This window comes from Tinamus guttatus, unplaced genomic scaffold (assembly GCF_059628265.1).
Source record: "Tinamus guttatus ecotype Peru unplaced genomic scaffold, ASM5962826v1 Tinamus_guttatus_pri_ptg000394l, whole genome shotgun sequence".
Classification (NCBI taxonomy): domain Eukaryota; kingdom Metazoa; phylum Chordata; class Aves; order Tinamiformes; family Tinamidae; genus Tinamus; species Tinamus guttatus.
In genome coordinates, this window is record NW_028288928.1 from 108627 (window position 1) to 130397 (window position 21771).

A 21771-nucleotide genomic window follows, 5' to 3' on the forward strand; every position below is an offset into this window, starting at 1 on the left:
TCTCTTCTTCACAGAAGATGCTAATCATTACTGTAGTGAAATTCCTCCCAGCTCCAGTCCCTCTCTTGGGATTCAGCCTCTTTCTGCCTTCAGATGCTTGTTTTCCTTCAGTCATGTTTAAAATATTCTGCAGCCTTATAACATTTACGTCAAGCCCAACAGTGTACCTCCCCAAAATTTCAGTAGCAAATAGGCTTGAATCTCCCTCTCACAACTATGTGAATGGTATCTCTGCTGATACCCAAAGAGTTAGACCATTGCATCAGCCCCAGTAAAGTCAAAATCCTGTAAATATTTACTGGTAATTCACAGTAGAACACCCATGAACGGTGCCATTGGGCTCGGTGGGACTACTTCTAGCTGAAGGAACTGTGGCAGAATATGAGAATAGCTGTACACAGCTAGAAAGGTCTATCTCACCCAGACTTTTTTAACAGCAGTTCATTATGGCTACAAAGGAAATAATAAAGGAATAGGACAGATGTATCTCCCTAGTGTATTTTCTCAGTTTCCAGTAACATCCAATAGCACTGGTGGTTCCTTTTTAGTGACAGTACTCTTAATAGAGCGAATGTTGTTTTTATTCTTGAGGAATTTATCAAATGTCCTTATTTTCATTCCAGTGGGTACAAGAACTCTCTCCAAGCAGGAGTGTCAAAATGGCTCCATCATGATCATTTTATGCCATGGCTTCTCCTTCATCTCTACTGGCAGATTAGCCTGATGTTTAAGAGGTTTCTCTCACACGTAGGGTTTGCATATGGATGGTGCAGTAGAGATATGACTACCAGCTTTTCCTATCTGCAGCAACCTGCTGTGCAGCATGCCTCTGGCTCTGGTATAAGAAAACTGATGAATACAAAACTGTCATGAAAACACACACAGTAGTGAACACAGCTGTCAAAGGAAAAAAAAGAAAAAAAAAGAAAAGATTTCTATACTCAGGGCTTGGAGAGCAATCTTTTTTCATATCCCCAAACTTGGAAAATGCACAGACCAAGAGAAGTTAATGAGAGGGCTGCTCAGTCCTTATCGCTCTTTTTCTTTTCCCTTCTCTTCCTCCATCCTCCTCATGTCCCCTCCCTCTGGCAGTAAAACCCTGCACTCATTTCCTCAGACACAGCAGAAACAACACAGATAGGCAGCAGGTTTTCCTGTGCCAGATGATTTGCACCCAGAAGCCCATTCCAAAATGCATTCTCTAGCCACCATATCTCCTTGAACCTCTGCAGTGGAAAATGTCCCACAGGTGATCCCTCTAAACCTGCTTTTTTCCTCAATCTCATTCGTGGATGGGGGAAGGAGCGAGGGGAGGAGCTGCACATTCCTGTAACTGCAACTAATAATGAGAATGCCTCTGGCATTTTTCAGAGAAAACCTTAATATATTTTGACAGCGAGGGCGCATGAACACTATTGCAGCTTCATAAACCTTCGTTTCTGTGCGCAGGGCCTAGAAACTGGCACAGTCTTAGGGGAGCACTTAGAGGTGCAGAGCAGGGGGATCTGGCTTGCCATGTGAGCAGCAGGCAGCCTGGGCAGGATTTTGGCTCCCGTCTTCCATGTGATGGGGAGGATTCGGTTTCCACAGAAACAACTGCGTGCTGCCCTCCCACCCCCCCAGAACTTGCATTCCACAATTGCTCAAGCGAGTTACGTTCCCCCCGCCAAGGCTTTTATTTTCCTCATGTATAATTTTTCAGTGCTCCAGCAGGTCTGTCTTTTGCAGTTTCCAGCAGCCGGTGCTGGGAGCCAAGGGGGCCCTTGGGAGGCTGCACAAGGAAGGCTCTGGTCGTGCTTTCCCTGTGACATCACTCCACAAAAGACACAGTGTTCCCTGTCCCCATCTGACTCGTCTTCACCGAGGTCCCCCTTTTCCTCGCCTGTCTCTGGCAATCAGCTCACGCATGCCTGGCTTTACATAACAGAGCAGAGCTGTGCGCGAGCGAGAGGCACCCCTGCAAAGCAGGAGCGCTGCCCACAGAGGAAACGTCAATACCGTTGGTGATTTACCAAACCCGGCTTCATCCTGCTGCAGAGATGCATGTAGCCCTGAAAACTGCCGTGGCTGCGTGTGCTGCTTCTCTGCTGCGATTCTGCCCGCATGCAAAGCAGGGAGCCTCTTCCTTCTCTTGTGGCAGCGAATGTCTCTTTCGCCAGCACAAAAGAAAGCAAAATGTACTCAGAAATAGGATAACTGTGCAACTGCAAAATGCACTAACTATTTTGGGGACGCGTGGGAGGAGGAACTGGAAAGCAAAGCTAGCTCATTTCTGCAGCTGATCAGCCTTCAGCATAAGTGTTCCTTTAATTCTGTGCGTTTGACATTTGTCTGCCTGCGAACTACGGGACTGAATACTGTCCTTATTATTGCTGCAAAACGTTTTCTCCCTGGAGGTGGAGTCCACGCAGAGAAAGGCCCAAATTCTCTCCAGTGCACGGATTTTGGCAGGTTTCCTGAGATACATGTGCCCAATCCATTGCTGCCTGTGCTGGGGAGAACCCGAACACACATGTCCCATGAAGGGCTGTGGATGGGCAGACACGTGCGCCCGGGCTCAGCGCCACGCTAGCAGAGTCTCCAGCTCTTAGGTCATGGCTGGCGTTGGTCCTACCAACACAGGGGCTGGCAGGTTGAGCCACCGCTTGAGCTTTTCGGCATGGGAATAGAGCACCTGGCACGGCCTTGGCCTCCGGCTGAGGTCCCAGTGCATCTGCTGGTGGGTAGGACACAATTCAGCATCCGCCCACGTTTAAATACCAGCCGAGACTATTCCCACTGCTCCAAACAGCTGCTCCTGCGCACTGGGCAAGCTAACTTCTCCCTGCCTGAGTTCGCTTATTGTCATTAAGAGGTTCATCCGGCCCTCAGAGGTTTTATTTATACCCACGAATGTTTATAAGAACCTTGAGAGAAATGGTTTGATGATCCCTTTCAGTAATATCGTTGGACTGATGTGGCGGCAGAGGCTCAAAAGCCGCACTCACAAATCAAGACCTCCTCGTGGTAAATGATGCTGAGATAAATATGACCACGAAAATCCCATTAATTTCATTAATTATGTCACCAAATTCTCCAGACATCTTGGAAGAATCTTTCACTGGAATGCAACATCTGTTCTGGCTTGGAAAGATGGTAATAAATATAACATCTTAATTAGAACTGTGTATATAGTTGTGGGAGACATAGTGGCACCTCCTAGAAAAAAAAAAAAACATATTAATGGCTCTGCTTCAAAGTACTAGTAAATAATGCCTATTAGTCTCATTGTTTCAAGTGAATGTTGAGATCCTGCCTGCCCTGGTCACAACAGAATTGAGAGGAAATGAAACAAAATGATACTGCCCCCTCTTGGCAGAGCGTCCCTCGACTGGAGAAAATAACAGGTTATCGTTCACAACCACCGTGACAAAAAAGCGCTAAAAAATCATTACGTCAGGGTAACAGATGTTGGTTACACATTCAGAATAGTATCTATTAGGTAAAGGGACTGATATTTTACCCTTCTTTTTACTACGCTGAAAATCTCTCTCTGAAAGTAATGATGTGTTTTCAACCATGTACAAATGCACAGTCCTCCTACATCAGCATCAACCTTTACGTTCTGGAGCAGGCTCACAAACTGACGGCATTGCAAATTTAGTCCCCTTTCTTGCACAGCTGTTAGCAGGACTAACATTACAACGACCATCCCACTCAAATACAACAGCTTCAAGAACCTGTTTTCAACATCCTACTTTCATTATCCACTGTGAGTTACTCAAAAAGTAGAATTCCATTAAAATTCTTTTCTAAAACCTTTTCAGTTTGAATGAGACTGAAATCAAATTAGAAATCCCTTAAGCGATGCCACAGATCACCAAATGTGTTGAAAGAAAAGAAAGAAAAGAAAAATATTTTCTATTTTGGTTTCATTGTTCCTTTGATTGCTGAGCGGGATTTTCACTTCTGTTACAATCTGGGGTTGACACAAGCATGTGCTGTGTGCTGGAGGCATAGCACCAAGTCTGCATCCCACAAAGCAGGATGCAGCTCTTTTCTTGTTGACCTTGTCTATGTGCAGGGATAGCACAGCTGAGTACAAAGAGAGAAGGAGCACACAGGTCATAACTGCAAGGCTAAGTCACTGTGTAATGAATCCTGTGAGTATCTTCACTGCTTTTCTATAGCAGTCTGTTTTGACTGGTTCCATTTCTTTTCTTCTTGTTTTAGCAGTTTTTAACGTGCTTGTTGCTTTAAGGAAAATTAACAAGCATGAAAAAACAATGCAAAGCTTATCCTATTTTATTACTGTTGGTATGAGGTAATTAGAAGGAAAGTGTACTAAGTCCGTTCTACAAGATAAATACCAAAAAGTCGATATTAAATAAGTTTATTTTATTATGGAGAGTGTTGACACATATGCTAAATATACTTCAGAGTTCATTCTGAAACCATTGTGCCTTCGCAGAGAGAAGAATGATGGCACAGTTATCTGCTCAGAGAAAGTCCAGAATTGCAAACATGAAGTGGATAGAGTTAATCAAAAATTCAGAAGCTCAGTGATTTGTGTCCTTGTGAAAGCCTTTCATAGGACTCTATTTTAAAAACAAAATAGGAGCTGCATAAATATGTAAATGAGATATCCAAGAATGAGCAAGCGGGAGAAATATTATTGCTACTTGTCTGGCTAGCCTGATATATAATATTAACAAAAACAAGCTCAAAGTCGTATATGGCTCTTGTGTGCATTTTTAAACACAGATGCATAACTGTAAGTGTGTGTCTATGCATGTAAATAAGTGATAAAAATATGGATGGCAGCATATGCATTCAGATTAGTTGGCATCTCTATTCAAAGAGCACAGAAATCTGTACATTCAATAATTTCCTTTTAAATTCAAAGGATCTTTCTTCTCCAACTTATCTGCATATTCTTGAGCACAAAAGTAACTATTCTGAGATCCCAGAGACCTTCAACTTCCTTACTGTTTTTCACATTTTCTGCCAAAAATTCTGTGTCCCCTCTCAAAAGATTTCACACGTGAGACTTTCTTATCTTGATCTTGCTAACATATTCTTCCACAACATTACTAATGCTTGTTTTCATTCAAAATGAATATTTTCCATCAAAAAGCTGTGGTGTTAATTGTGGAGTGGAGTTCGACTTCTTTAAAAGGTTGCCTTAGGGACTGATAAACTTCTAAGATTTCCAGGTGTAGCTCACAGATCACCCTCCAAAATCCATATTTAGTGTCGAGTGTAGCTGCTTAAACTGTATCATCAGGACGTGTCAGGGCCCTAGTAGCTGTTAATGGCCCTGACCAGCCTCTTCTGTGGCCTCTGCCCACTCTCTGCCCATGCCCTGGGGCAGAGCTTGGGCCCATCACTCCCTTTCTCAGCTGTGATGGAGAAGGCCTCCAGCTCAGTCACATCATAACCGTTCCTGGCCATGGATCCCATTGACAAGGTCTCAAAATGCAGCCTGATTTTCCAACCTGACCTCAGCTCTGCTTCATCACTATGGACCCTCTTGGCGATCACAGGACCTGATCCCAAATGTGTGGATTGACTTTCTTGTTCGACCTCTGGCTTACCTCATTGCCATGATCTTGCCTTTAGTTGGATCTAACTGCCACCTCTTGGTCTGCCCCATTCACCTCGTTTGGGTACCGTGGTGCTGGCACTGGCCGTGGAGGCTCCTGCCCTGCCAGCTGTATCTTTCCCCTCAGCTTTCTCTCACCTTCCCTTCAGGAGCTATGGGCCCTTGGGGCACCCTGACAGCATCCCCTGTGCCAATCAATCAGCAGCGTCTCTCTTTACAGCCCTTTATGCTGAAAAAGTGAGAAACTAATAGTAGATAATAAAGAATGAAAACTGTGAAGCATATCATTAAAAAGGCAGAGAGCAAGAGGCTATAGGAGATCTCTTTGTGATGACTTGCTTGGAAAAAAAGGAGTTTGAGAATGTAATAGACAGATGTACTAGAGTGCCTAGTAAGGAAAGATCAGAGCCAGTGGCAGCACTCAACTGAGATTAAAATATTGTAATAATTATTGTCAGTTCTGGAGGGGAATAGGTCAAAATGAAAACAGACATTTACAGAGATGCTGAAGGACTAATTGGTCTAATTTCTTAACAGATATGAATAATGAAGACATATTAAAATGGAAGAAATATGCAGAGAACTTGACTTACAAGCTAAGAAATACACTGATGTAGAGCTAAATATTTGACAGAGAGAGATAATAGGAAGTAAAGTTTTAAATAGTAAGCTTTTTTGATTAAATTAATGGTGCACAGACACATCCCAAGTTTTTCCAATTCAGAAATTCTGGGTGTCCTCCAAAATAATCGATAAATCAGTGCGAGCTTTTATTGGGCAATCTATAATAACCAGCTCACCCTGTGAATCCTCCACAGATTATCTTTGAGGGCAAAAAGGTACTAAAAGATATCTTACTTTGCAAGCAAAACATCCTCTCCTTCTCCCATAGGCCACTGGCCAAACTAAGAGGATAGTAGCCAGAAGGTGGGTTTTTTTTTGCAGCTTGTCTTCCTCTCCTACCTCTCTGGATCCATCATGACTCCCTCCCATCAATATAATTAGGTCTCCCATAGGAAGGGATGATCTCCAATCTTCAGCCGAAGTACCAAAGAACTTCAAAGTAGACATCATGTTTGATAGTTGAAAGACCAAACTCTGGATGATTCAATTTTAAGACTTACTGGTCAAGCTGAGTTAGCAACTTCTGGTCCAATATGACGATATTTTTTTCGCAGTTCAGTAAAACTAATGACATATTCAAAACATTTACCACAGGCCCCTACCAAAGGGGTCCCACTGAATCCCTGTTTCCTGTGAAAGGAGGCAGCATTGGGCAAGTTGGGGTAGCTGGTATAACCCAATAAGGTTGACCAGAATGCATATCCCTCTCTACCCTTTTTGGATCAACTGTGATACCAGTGCTCTTTCTCCCCTCCACACATTTTGCATTAAGATGAATGGAGATAGCATGTCTCCACGCTCTTTCCAAACCAGGGCATGGTACTGCCCTTCCTCTTTAAGGTTCTCAGCCCACCATTACACTTTTGGCTAACAGTACTCCATCTTCCTCTTATTTTTCTGGGAGATGTTGTGCTCTCTGGGAGAAAAGTGATTTTCCCACTTACAACTGTCTGGATTTATTCACTTCTCTTTTTAGAAATGATGTCTTTGGTTATGCACTTACTCTTTTTATATTTTCTTTCCACAAGCTTCCATTCATTTTGTATTGGGTTTATATTTCCAATAAAAGAATTTTAGGAATTTTGAGTGCATATGTGACTTCAGTAACCACACCTTCAGTTCCCATGCAGCTATACATGGGTCAAGGTAATTCACACTCCTCTAATCAAAGAATTAAGTTGATCAATCACAACTTATCTGTAAATCCAAAACAGAAAATATGACTTTCAGGAGACTTTTCTTGTGATTGATCCCATTGGCTGAAAATTTTAAATATTCCTCCGCTCAAAATGAAAACTTTAATATGCAGCAAGGAGAAGAAAAAATATTACAGCAATTTCAAAATGTTCTTTCTGCTCATTTGATAAATAAATAAGAATTAAAATGCTGCTTCCCACAGCAGATAAGGCAGGAAGTAGGAAACAGTCCAACATTTCCTGAGATGGTCTGTAGAAACTGCATACTCAGACAGAATTTGAGAACAAAATGGTCAAAGTTGTTTTTGCATTGTTCATTAAACCAGATGATTTGTGCAAACACAAACTCACAATGAAATTACTACATTATTGCAACAACACTGATCTGCTTTGAAACAAAGGGCCTTACCTATGGCTGGGAAATTCCACTGCTTACATAAGACGTGTTTTATATAACACACTTCTTGCTATAGCAAAAATACATCCTGGCATTCCTTCGGCTTTAAAAAGTGTTAATTGTTTGCAGTGGGCCTCCAACAGCAGCCAGAGACAGCCCAAAGATGTGAAAGGACCTTACAGTGTCCTGATGCTGCTACATATATCCCATGTAGCAGACTAGGGGGAGATGACTATGGCTTTTGAGGGACATGAGGTTCCCAAGCTCTGAAGCAGAGCTCCCAAGCTAACTCTGTGTCCCACAAGTTATGGAAGAGGGCCTGTTTTTTCATGGCAGATGCGGTGCCCTGTGGCTGACCCAGTTGTAAACAGAGCCACGGGTACCTCCCAGACATGTTATATGTAAAGCCAATGGGATTTGTCTTCTAGAAATCTCTCCGCTGCCTCCCTTACTTTTGGTAGTATCTGGTATGTGTCTTATGGCTATGAAATTTTGGGATGGCATTTGCAGGACCTAGAAGTTTGGTGTAGTCATGGTCTGTAAATTTTACATGTCTGTAATCTAATACTAGAATCCCTCTTGGACCTGTAATCTTCCCTGCAAAATCCAAGGGAGCCGGCTCATTCCTTTTCACAATCTGCCTTCTCTCAGCAATGAAGCCTTGTGTGGAGTCTTATGTTGGCTACCATAGAAATAAGGAATAGTTTCACCATATTTAGGATCCTTGTGCCCTTGGCCCTCCTGGGACTGGCTCTGCCAAGTTCACTGTAAACTAAATTCTGCCACGGGGAGAACAGAAGAGCTGAGAGTAGAAGTGTTAATGGCAAGTGCTCACAGGGTCAAGATGTTCAGCTGGGGCCTCATAGCAGCAGGCAGCCTGGACTTCTAAGCAAGAAGTTTGGGATTTGCTCCATAGCAAACACAAAAAGAATCTTCAAAAATCTTAAACTCTCAGCTCCTGAGCCAAACATACCTCGTGCCATTTATTCTCACAGCTAGCTTCAGAGAAATATTATGATAGAAAATCTTCCAAGTCTGTAGAATTGGGCTCTTAGCCAAGCTGAGTGAAATTTCAAAAAACAGCTTCTCTTCCATCTCTTCAGTCCAGTAATACAGCTATAGTGAGGGGAGGATCGGTTTGCCCATCACTGTAATTATCCTGGGCCAGCTCAGGTGTCGGAATGAGGCACACGGATAAGAAGTGCCGCATTGGCCCTCCACCTCCCATAATAAGCTGTGGTCTTCCCAGTACTTGCCTAGATTAGAAGCTTGTGAATGCATGATATACGTAGAGCTGGCGTTACATTAGAGGTAAAGGGAGAGGAAAACTGGGACGTGTCCATGAGTACAGAATATCCCAACCTTCCCCATAGGGAAAAACCCTGCATATGCAAGGAAGCCTTGATGGCTTTAGCAACTGTGGCAAATAACTGCACAGGAAGATGCTTGACAGCGTTACTCCTTGCTGCCGGCAATATGGGAGGGCTCCTATTTCCACACGGATGAACTCCTCTTGCACTGCATTTCCCATGTGCAGCTGTAGAAGTGTTTTCAGCATCGTGATGCTGTTTTATTTCTGCTGCTTCTCTCCAGCAGCTTCTCATCATGGAAATTCAGGCTAGCTGCATCCCAAGGCAGATTTTTTCCCTGCTTCTGTTTGTTTATAACAGCTTCCAAGACTTCAGCAGAGCCAAGGAATGACTGGCTCTTTTTTTCAGTCTCGGATATTGGCTTGGAAGAACATGGCTCATCACCAGCCTTAGCACTCTCTAACTCACTTGCTAAAAGGATGCCCCAGAAGTAGAAGCACGAGGCAGGAATGAGCAGGGCTTCTCGAGTCAGGAAGTAGCGCGAAGCCTGGAGGTGCTGCTGAACCCCCTGCTTTCTGATAGCTTTTGTAACAGCGGTCATAAAGCTTCATCCCACTGTTAAAGTTCAGCTCAGTCTACTGCGAATAAATCAGTATGTACAAAGGCATCCAGTCCTGATGCAAATATAATGCAAGGGATGAATATTACATCTCATAATTTATTTTCTTTAATTGTGAAATTTGGGAATTATTTCCTCTTTTTTTATTTGTTTATTTTTTTTAGTTTCCTTGTCCCAGGGTTAGATTTTGAAAAAGTTTTGCTAAAGATAAAAACCTACCGTAAATCTTACGTCAGCCTCAGAAATACCAACTCTTTTTCACTTGCTAAATTGAGCGTAATTCATGAAGATTGCTTCCAGAACAATGTGATGAATTATGAATTTTATCTGGGAAGTCTAAAAAATCCTAACTGAAGTGCAACAGACTAGGACTCCTTTGAAACATAAGGAATGGAGAGAAACCAAGTTTATTCAATTAAGACTGCTTCCAGGCTTTTTGTACTCTGAAACACAAGTTTGCAAGCGCCATAGAAAAACAGTCCTTCTATCAAGTTCAAAACAAAAATTGCAACTGATTCATAACCCCAGGAACACTAAGCCAGTGCAGAGATATTCACGCTATGTTTTTTTCCAGAACTACCTCAGCATTGTTGCATAACATTGTTATTACAATGTCATCTATGCCAACGTCCATGTCTGTGTTCCAGCCGTTCCAAGTACGGAGCTACCCAAGCCGGGAGGCTTTGGCAGCGGGAGGGCTTCAGTGCAATTGAGGGAACTGAAGAAAACCTAAGTATCAAATGTAGCAAACACTGTCCACAAGCCTAAAGGAGCATTTCTAACTCGGATCTTGATCTGTTCCCTCTTCACCTCCTGAAAGGTTTTTATTGGGATGATATAAAGAAGAAAGCAGACAGTTAGAATAATACTGTCTGTATAATCATATTTTAATACTAATTAGATGAAACGCCAATTAGAACACCTATTAAAACCTATTAAAAGGGGTTGAGTCACCTGTCACAGCAATGCTTATATAACTGATTTTTTGGTGATTCTTTCCTGTGTAAGGAGCGTTTCAAACAAAGAAAAACAAAGTAGAAAAGAATTGTTTTCCTTTAGCAGTGATGTATACTTAAATGTTGCTTTAGAACAAAGCTCAGCACCTCACAGAGAAGCCCTGAGATATGTTTTCCAGATAGGTAGGACATTCTATAGTTGTCATTAATAAAAATATTTTAAACTAAAACATCTGACCAAAGCCATGAATCGCTGCTCCAAATCATTCCATCATATATAGGATGTATTGTTATGATGTGTTTATTTATATATATATATAAGAATTAAGCACCTCTATATGCAAACATTGCTTTGAATCTCCCTTACAAAACACATGTTCAGTTCTATGGTAGGCACATTTTTTTATGACCACTTCAGATGGCTGGGCCTTTGCTATGCATGGAAAAGGCAACACACGAATACAAATAAAATAGTTACCGTTTGTGAATTACATTTGAACTAGGATGGAGGAAATGACCCCTTAGATAAAAGTATTTGTGAAAATGAACCTAACAGTGTAGTACAGTGCATATTGATTTTGTCTCAGATCTCTTTTCTGTTGCGGGAATCAAATGGAAATCTATGCCGCGTCCTTGCTACCATGATTGCCAGAATCCAGGTTGCCCTGGAGACATGATGTCACATTTGCAAAACTGGGATAGAGAGACCTCAGCCACGTCGTCCTCCGGGGACCCGGCTGATGAAATTCTTCTGTAGGTCTCCTTTGACCCCTGGGAACTCGCAGACAAAGAGATCCAGGAAAGTATTTGAAACGTGAGCTGCTACTGTAAATTAAATGCTTACTAATGAAAGATCTGAGGGATCACTTTAGAAAGCAAGCTTCCTATTTCTCTGCATGCCTTTGGGAAACACATAATAAGGCTCTTTAGCAGCGAGGCCACAGGCAGTGTGTATTCAAAGCAAGGAGAGCAGCAAAAGCTCTTCGTCTTGTAAAGAAGTGGTGTGATGCTGGATAACAATCAGCAACATCCTGGATACAATACCATATCCAATGAAGACAGTTCTTAAATTCACACACATTTCTAATGAATCATTCCTCTGGAAACGCTGGTTAATATCTGCTGGAAATGGAAAGTAGAACAAGCCGGCTTTACAGGCAGAGCTTGTTGCCACTCTTTGGAGGTAGCAGATCTCTCAGCAGGGCAATACATTATTTACCCTGTTACATAGGGAATTTACTGCCCCTGTCAGTGCACCATCCTGATATATTTTTGCACAAGAGATCTGAGCTCCGAGAGGGCTCATGTGCTCACAGAACAAAAGCCAAACACAGATGACACACACACCACGCTCTGAGCCTCAGGATAGGTAAGTGCAGCTCATCTCTCTCTCTGCATCACCCAGCAGCAAATGGAGCATGCAGTGGAAATGAGGACAGAAATGAGTGAATCTAGGAATATTGACTTGTTTGCCATACAGGCTGGAAATTGGGAGCTCTTGTGGAAACCTCTGTGGGAATGGGTTGGGGATAAAGATGCTGCACTCAGGGAAGGACTTTCAGACACTGCTGCTGAAACTAAAGAAAAAAAAGCCATGTATGCAGAAAACAGCAATAATTGCACTGCCCTGCACAAAATGGAATGTTTTTCCTCCCGTACTATTCAGTGTAGCTTGTTACTCTATTCAGAGGTCTTGTGGGTGATTGTGGATGTTGCCTGACAGAGAGAGAGCAATAGACAAGAGAAAAGCATGAACAAAATCAGACAAGATAAATAGGTGACAAATAAGGCAAATAAGACAAATGGTGGCAAATAAGACCACTTTGCAAATTGTATTACTGCTGGAGAAAGATGGTATCTTTTTGTCATTAAATGGCTATAATTTGGGGGGAATGTGTTGTCATTTTGATACACTTCTTGTGAATCAAGAAGTGTTCTAATGTTCTGCTGATGGTCTAGTTCCAACTCCTAAGTCTGCTACCTCTCATAAGCACAGTCATCAAATACAGTATCCTCTCTCCAAGGGTTGCCAGTAGTAGACTATCATTAGACCAACTTTAATAGCCACTGATGGGCCTTACCCCTATAAATTCATTTAAGCCCTTTTAAATCTTTAAATCTTTGAAGCCATTATACATTTGAGCTGCACTGTTTTACCAGAATAAGGCCTTTCTCAGAAATGCTTTGACTCACTCCACTCAAAAATATAAATGTGAATGAAGAGAGCCCTGCTTAGAATTTGCAATGAGAACAAATGTTAATTAAACAGCAAGATCTACCAAAAACAGTATTCAGTGTGATCATGTACTTATGCTTTCCTCAGGGCATGCCACCATGATAATTAATAATGTTATTTAATTACCTAATAATAGAGCAGAGACAGATTTAAATTCATGGGCACGGTTAATAAATAGGATAAGGTAATAAGGTAGGTTCAGCTGAACAACTGATGAAAGATTTTAAGAGATTACCAAGATGCAGCAAATCAAAGATGGTCTGTTTTTCTCTTTTATCAAATAACACTGGGGGGAAAAATCCTACAGATTCTCCACTTACAGATGGAAAAAAGCTCAGCCTTTTCTTTTTATCATGCCTTTCCTAAATTTTTCATGTGTTTTATACCAGAATTACAGTGTCTTTTTAGCAAGGACTTTTGAAACAAATTCTCTCTACATGTGTTTGAGGACTCAACATTATTACTATTATTATTATCATTATTATTATTACTTTCTTATTGGTCTTGGAGCACCTCAGTAATCCATGTACAAAACACTGCTTCCTGACTTGATAGGTTTACGAGTTAGGTAATTCAGTGTAAAAAAAATGAACAATAACTGTGGTAATGATTCATCTTCTCAGAGCTAAAGCCTTTGGTGTTTCTGCTCATTCTGACATGTTCTCCAGCTTGCATGGTCGTACTGTAACCTGTAAATAGTGTTTTTACAAACAGAACTGCTGTCATTCCTGAGCAGGAATGAACAAGCTAGGGTTTATAAATGGTTTCAAGTTACTGTGTCTTAATATACCGTTCATCAACTCAACTGTGGAAACTAACATGGGTGCAAGATCATTTTACTTCCTGCAAAGTGAAATGCATTAGTTTAAAATCATGTGAAATGGGCTAAAAGCAGGTGCATGGGCACCTACGGTGTTTTGGCTGATAAAAGTGCAAAAGAAGCAACTCAGCTTTTTTTGATCACAGGCTCTTAATCCACAAGGGAAGAGATTTAAGAGAAGGGCACTGACAGACAAGCTCTGGCAGGGACTATGTGGTGTTACTGACCCCACAGCAGAAACAACAGCAGTGAACACATACTCCTTACTCACTGACTTCTTATTCACTCCATTGCTAGGCCAAGCAGTGCCCATAAAGCGAGTTCACACTTAAATACCAGGGCATGACAGACTAAGCAGTGAGGGCAGTGATTTTCTACCCAGTACAGCAAGATATGCCTGCCTATATTTGGCATAGCTCAGTAATACACACACGTACTGTGCATTAACATGCTTCATGGCATTAATTTGCTCAGCCTGAACCCCTACTGGAACTTAAAGCCCTAATCTGAACCCATCTGTAACTGTTAAAGCAGTAAAGCCATAGACGTAAGCCAGGAGTGAGGAAAGGAACCGAGGGTTTTCAAAGAGAAATGAAAGTGAAACAGTTCTTATTTTAAAGACCTGATGTACTACAGAAAAAAAAAATCTAAAGAAGAGGTAGAATTGTGAGAAGACATTATTTTTGGTAGATGGCTATATTCACAAGGTAACTTAAAACAGAACCACTCTTGTCTATGTAACACCCTTCAGAGTTAAAGGTTTAACAAAAATCTGTTCTTTAAAACGACAAGGGTGGAAAGGCTCTGAATCACAGCCCAGCAAAATGAAAAATAGATTACACTTTAAGCACAGATATCGGGCTATCTTGGCAGATGATTGTAGTGGCAAAAGTGGGAGCGTGTGGGGCACAACGCTTTGCAAAACGCCGTTTGAAAAACCAGCTACAAGGACGGAAGGGCAGAGTAAGTAAGCACTGACCTCTAGTGGGCAAAGCACTCTAGAATTTGTAAAGCTGTTTGGATTCAAAAATCCAAAGCATTGCCTACAAACAGTCCTCTCAAATCTCATGCTTGGGAACTCTGCAAGCTAGCCAACAGTTTTCGACCTGCAAACAAAGGACTGAACTGTAAGAAGGTTCCCTTTGCTTTTGTGTCAGCAACAGTCATCTCTGCGGAAATGTCTGCAGATGAGTTTTCTATGGAAGCATAAGAAAACTGGGCACATTTTTTTCTGCTTTTAAGCAAAATGGATAAGTCAAGTTAAATTCACATTCTTTTAGACATATTTAGCAAATAATTAAGGACTGTTCAGACAGTCTCAATGGTGATTAACAAAGACACAACAGTTTAATGAAAAATATTAAGGGAACATAAAGGAACATGTCATATCATATGAAGAGTCTCAATCCTATCCTTCATGCAACTGAAAAAATACAGAAGGGTGAGGATTTTAAGCTTGCATCTCAGTTATACAACTTGTTTTAAAGTGTTTTAAGGTTTTAAACTAACTAAAAGCTTGAAAACAATCCAGGCACATCATTCTATATGGCTAATCTTCAATTGAAATTATTAAAGTTGGGTGTTCCCAAACAATTAACATGCAATACAGGTTTCCTTTCCTATATCAGTATATGATACTTAACTTCATTCATTCAGGAAACTCATTCAGAAGCTAATGAAGACTTTGGCTTTTGTGCTTTCACCATCTTAAGGCTCTCAGGCTCCTGAGAAATATTTGGTCAAGAAGGCAAGACAGGGGGAGCTGGCATCTGATATTTCAGAGCAGCTTGGTCACTGGTGGAGATTGTCCTTGTTCCTTTAGCTCATGTCCCACAAGAATACATACCCTAGATGAATATACGAATATATACCCTAGAATATATACCCTAGATACCCTTCTTGTCTCAGACATCAGGGAGAGAAACAGACTTGTGAACTGCTTATTGAACATCCATTACATATGCATGTAAGGAAGGATGAAGCCCTGCCAGGCAATTGTCCAAATCTGATTCAAGAGTAAGAGATACTTAACTCACTCTTTGATTGATATGAAGCCAATCTGTGTCCCAAAGTTAGTGCCATCACGAAAGTGAGAGAAAAACTTATCAGGGTTGCAGGCAGTACAGAGAGTGACATTTTGATTCTGATCTGTGACAGAATCATCCTGAATGTTCTCGGGAAGAATTCCACCAGTCTCCAGAAGAATCCTTAAAGAAAGGAAGAGAAACAGAAAACAATGGATCTGTACATCTTCATATTCCTTCAGGCACTCAAATACCATCTAAATAATGGTAATTATAATATTGTAATTGAGACTTGCATTTGCTTGGGGGATTTATTTTTTTTTAAATAGACTAAAATTATTGCTCTTGTGCAAGTAGTAAGAATCCGTTTAATTTGAACATTTGTCTACAGTCTAGAAAATACTTTTAAAGCATAAAAGTAAAATAATAGTTGAAATAGATAGCATTCTTTCAAAGCTTAATCTGCAAAGTTCTGGAAAGCACTCTATTGCTGACCATAATATTGCTGGATAATATTCTATAGTGGCAAAAAGTGTTATCTCATAAAAATGTATACAGCAGACTTACCGTGTTGCTCTTCTAAGATCAATATAAGGACTCTCAGAGTCAAATAGTCTCACACACTTTGGATCAATTCTGTGAAATTCTCTAGCTGATTCTTGGGGAAGTTTATAGCAGCAAGGTCCTACAGATGGGCCCAGCACCACAAGGATGTCTTTCACATTACAGCCATATGCAGATATCATAGCATTTACTGTGGCCATAGAAACTCCTAACAAAGTGCCTTTCCATCCTGAGAAAAATGAGAGGTTAAAAATGAAATAGATTGCATAAATTTGCTCATTTATTTTGCAGTAGCTAAAATATATATCATTATTAAGGACACAAATGGATACACACAGCACAAAATACATGTGTATTTTTTAACTAACAGCTGACAGTTAGAGATAGCACCATTTTAGAGAGCTGGAAACTAAAGATAAGATTAGGATTCCAGAATTCCTTCCTTCCACTGTTTTGGCATCTAGTACATACATTATTGTTTGTCCTGGCCTGAAACATCTTAATGCGAATATGACATAATAGAAATATATTCCAATCAGAAACATCTATTTATAAAAGAATGAGCATTTTGTGCTATTTTCGAAAAAAAAAAAAAAGCGGGGGGGGGGGGGGACAGCTCCAGTCTCTAGTTTTATGATATTTGATCATAGGAAATGTAAACTGCCTTTGCACTTTGGCTTTGTTTGGAAGAGATAGAAGAAAGCTCAGCTTTGAGTTCTCGTATCTTAGCCGAAGTCCCAAGAATTCTTTGCATTGCACAGGGAGAGCCTCATATCAAAGGACAGGATCTGCTAGTTCACATCCAAATGACAGGATCTGCTTTTCCACATCCAAAGGCAGAGATGTCTCTCTATTTAACTGCCTTTATTTGCATATGTAGCAATATGTGCTGGTCAGACATGAATTGAGGGTTGTTTGGAAAGGAAGAAAAGGATTTAGGAAAGGAAAATGTAACATAATTGGAGACCTGGTAGAGTGTCTGATATGGGAATGGGGCCAAGAGACTGGGGGCTGGATGGTGGTAGTTCAGTTTGGATGTGGGTAGTATGCAGGGATAAGACAACAGAATGGGTTGGACGAGCAGTGTTCTGGGCCAGGGAAGACAAAACTAGGTAACTGAAAGGCAGCGCAGAAAGTAACAGTTATAGATTGAAGTATTTTCCAATAAAAAGGTTTTAAAATTAAAGGGTAAAACTTCAATCTCTTAAAACTTTAAGGAGCAGAAAAATTCCTTCTGTTCCTTTTTCCCACTAAAACTACAAAAATCCCCTCTCACCCAGTCAGCTATGGTAGAATTCTCATTTATCTCTGCATGGTTAACCTCAGCTTGCTCTGGGCCATATAAAGGTCTCCTGAGAATAGACAAGTTTCTATTTCTAGACAAGAGCTCTTGTGTAGTATAACTAAAGCCTCTCATAATCCCATAAGAAGCACAGAACAACTCATCCACAGAAATGTCTTGCTAAAAGTTGTTAGGAGTCTGCACTTCAAAGGCATCCAATGATACCTAAACTGTATTACACACAAGGCTCACTAAACTCTTAGGAGTAGGTGTGGAAACAACAACTTTATTGATGTAAAAACAAAGTTTTGATCATGTTATGATGATTCACAAATTTGAGTTGATTATGGGTAGTTTTTGGAATGCGTGAAGAGTTATATAAATGAGGTGGTATTCCAAGATTGATCCTTTTAGGGCAGGATACAACTTTAACAAGCCAGGAACTAAATTGTTACATGATCTTTGATTTATTTGTTCTCGCTTCAGTTGCTAATTTAAAAACCCCACTCCAAAGTTCTCTTTCCTGATTTTCAGGTTATTCTGATGTCTCTGATATAAAATTCCCACCTGAATGAGCAGCACCACACACTTTTCTGACAGGATCAGCAAATAGCACAGGTATGCAATCAGCCCCAGGAGCCGCTATGGTAATGCCTTTCTGATTCGTAACTATTCCGTCGTAGCTGTCAGGCTCTGTCTTTCCCATAATACACACTGCATTACCATGATCAACCTGCCAATGCAAAAACAGAACATGCACAGTGACAAAACAATGAAAATTCAAGTCCTGATTAATGCAAGAATCTTATTTGTCTGAAACATTCTCTTTTCCACCAACTGCTATGCATGGCATTCAGGCACTCCCTTGTTCAAATGCCATGCAAATGTATCCATAGAAAATCACTGAAGAAATGGTGCTGTTTTTTTTTTGATTATTTGTTTATTTCATTTTTTTTCTTTTAAGAGACATTTCTCTGATCATTAACTGATTATTCTGCTCTGTGGATAAGTGACCGATCTGTTAGGGATAAGAAATGGTGCTTTTTCAGAGTGCCAAATGGCTGATAGTCCTGATGGCTATTCCTGGAGACAAACTGACAGTAGTAACGTTTTGTCGTCCTGCTTTTCACAAGTCCTTGCTGATAAAGATAAAAATAATTCCTATAGTTTAACCAGTGATACACGAAGGAAGAGTCGATCAGTTCACACAAACTCATTGATAAGATACCTTGACCCTGTGAAATGTCTCGAGGTTAAACCCTGCAGCATTAGCCAGCCTCCGGAGGTTTTCTTTAACCACAGCTTGTGGGTCCCTCCGCTTGGAACTGCTGAAGAGATTACAGGAGCTTAGAGTTGGTATGTAAGAGATTCCACCTGTCCTTGTGGTGAATCCATGTAGGAAGATACCATCTGGCAACACAAAGAAAACAACAAACAACTGCTTGCAAGGCAAGACAAACCCAGATTTAACAGGTTTTTATGCTGAAAAGAACTGAAATCAGCCAAGCAAGTTGAGAATGACTTGACCTCAGTTAACCTCTCAGTTAATTATGGCATTTAAATTCTATGCTTACTTCTGGCTCTACTAAAAATATGTGAATTGATGCTTTATGGTGAAAGGACACATATATGGTGTGAGTGTGAGATGACAAAGCAGTTTCCTATTATCACATTAAGCATCATAAACCTTTGAAATCTAGCCAGAGAGGTCTGAGCAAGAAGGAGTCCTGGCAGATTTAGTCTGACTTTTTACAGGGCTGTAGGGCAAATCCAAGAAAAGAGATAATTCACCGAAGAAAACAAGAGTAGATTTTTAAAGCAATATTCTAAGGTGGCATCTCCCATGTTTTTCTGGCAGAAGATAGAGTGCCAGTCCTGAAAATGTCTTACAGAATCTCAAACACCTTCCAAAAGTACATTAAAAACATTTAGAATTTCTAATTTAATTGAAAAATCCTCCATTTTTACAGTGCAGACTCCATATCACAGTCTCATGCAACTAAATGGAGGCAGTGTTTTTAGATATATATTGTTTTTTTCTGCAAGGCAAAGTCAAATACAGGTAGTCCCAGAATTGCTATTGCTATCTGCATAGCCAAGGAGCTTAGTGATACAATCAGAGTAGAGATTTGCCAAATCTTTATACAGTGTGATTTTTTAAAAGTCACAATCAAAAACTTGAAGCCCAAAGGAAAGAGAGCCTGAAGGCTTTAAGTCACCTTCAGATGCTGGATTTTAGGGAGAGGCAGTTCCAAATATTTGGCAAACATCTTGGCTTTCTTCTGGATCAGGAGAGCCGGTAATTGCACTGCACGTGTGACATGCTGCAGCGTGCTAGGTCACCGAGACATTGGTCTGATTAACCAAGCGTAGACAAGCCCACGGGGCAGGAGAAATCCTGCTTTGCCTTATGGAAGATGAAGGTAACTTTCACAGTGTGTAATCCCCACACAGACTGGAAGAGATTTTACTCTCTGCACTAATGCTGCCAATAAACCTAGGCCTCTTCCTGCTCTGTATGTGCCCCCAGGCCTGGGACAGATCTGGCAGTCTTTTGCTACATTTGCATTGATACTTCCCCCTCTTAGAAAACATGATATTACAACATCATGCTATTTGCTGCCAGAAGAGGTATCCAAATCTTGAGTGACATTGTGATTCCCTTAAACCCACAAGTATGCTGAGGAACAGTCTATATAAAATGTATTAACTGAAGCATAGTTAGAAACTGTTTTTCATGTCACCTGGGATCAGGGAAGCCTTGAGGATGGTGAGCTCCCCTTTCAGGCTTGGCAGGTTTTGCAAATACATCTGAATCTCACTCGTGATGAGTTCTATGTCCTGGGTAGAAAGTGCTTGCCCTTCAGGCTGAGGTTCAGCTATCAGTAGGTTATTCCAATCAGATACCATCTCCAAATCCTCAAATTCAAATTGGTAGACTGCAGTAAAGAGCTGGGCTATATACGCTTTCATCAAGTCCCTCCTGAATGCAGGTAGGATAATTTTAATGGTGCTTAAGTCTTTTTCATCTAGTCTTTGTTTGATGGTGTACAAAGCAGCAGCTGTAGTAAGAGCACGTACCACCTCCAGGCTTTTCTTCAGAGCCTGAAAATCTGTTAGAGCTGGAAGCAACTCTTGCTCGTCATTCCTTTCACCCTGTTCTGTCTGGGAGCACATGACATAAACCAGAGGAGCAGTGATGGAAGAGCATTCTTCAGTAGTCCCCAGCATGTTACACAGTAAATCCTGGAGGTTGTTCTGCAAGTTTGCTGGCAGGCTGAACAGATCAATCAGTACTGCCTCCACCATATTCCAGGCAAGTGAAAGATTCCTGAAACTGCCAAGTAGACAACAATAAGCATAAAAAATAAAACAAAAAGGCAACAGGGCATCAATAGCCCAAATACATAGTGATATTTATTAAGTGCACACATTTAGTAGGAATGTTTAGAGAAGGCAACATAGTAATAAAATGTCTTCGTATTTCTGCCAAGACATCCAGTATTGGAGCAGAAATGGGAATTATTCTGTATTTATTTGAATTTCTCTATTGCTTCACCCACTTCATATTTTTTTCCAGGTCAGGGATAATGAAAGGTGATATAATACCAGCTTTATTGATACATTTAATCTACATTAACAGAATAGATTGTCTTGACCTCTCACGCTAGGCACTTCTCCAGCTCCTGTGAAAGGAACCAGACATGGAGGTTTCCATATTCTCATCTTGCTGGGACTGGTTTCCATAATAATTCTGTGTAGGGAGTGTATGTGTGTTTTACACATTTATCCCTGGGGTAGAGTTAACGTCTGCTTCCCCTTCTGGCTGTGGGGATGCTGGACTGTGAACACACATTTCTCAAAGACCTTCACCTCACCTTTTTGCACTTTTCCTATATTCCTACCAAAAGCTTTGACTTCCAGATTTCTAACTTCTGTCTTCAGGGACACATGATAGCACAGTTCTTTTATCTGTAAACACAGGCATGACGATGAACACACACATGCAGAAACTTAGCACAGGATACGGAAACTTCACTTAGTAACACAAGAAATACGCAGAAGTAAAACATAAATACTCTGCACAACTTCCTGCCTCAGCTTCCTCACTAGCCTACTGGCATTCCTTGCTCTGAAATCAAGACTCATAAAGGTTATC

The 21771-nt window shown here is 40.9% G+C and overlaps 1 protein-coding gene across 1 annotated transcript; it reads right to left on the bottom strand.

Annotated features, from left to right (window-relative positions):
• Positions 1-15746: 15746 nt before the first annotated feature.
• On the bottom strand, positions 15747-20985 carry LACC1 (laccase domain multifunctional purine nucleosidase 1). Its single transcript, XM_010212290.2, has 5 exons — positions 20357-20985; positions 18841-19022; positions 18180-18345; positions 16334-16559; positions 15747-15949 (listed from the first exon to the last, which is right to left on the bottom strand). Exons 1-5 carry the CDS (start codon positions 20919-20921, stop codon positions 15775-15777), a joined length of 1314 nt encoding a protein of 437 aa, XP_010210592.2. The 5' UTR covers positions 20922-20985; the 3' UTR covers positions 15747-15774.
• Between the last annotated feature and the right edge of the window lie 786 nt (positions 20986-21771).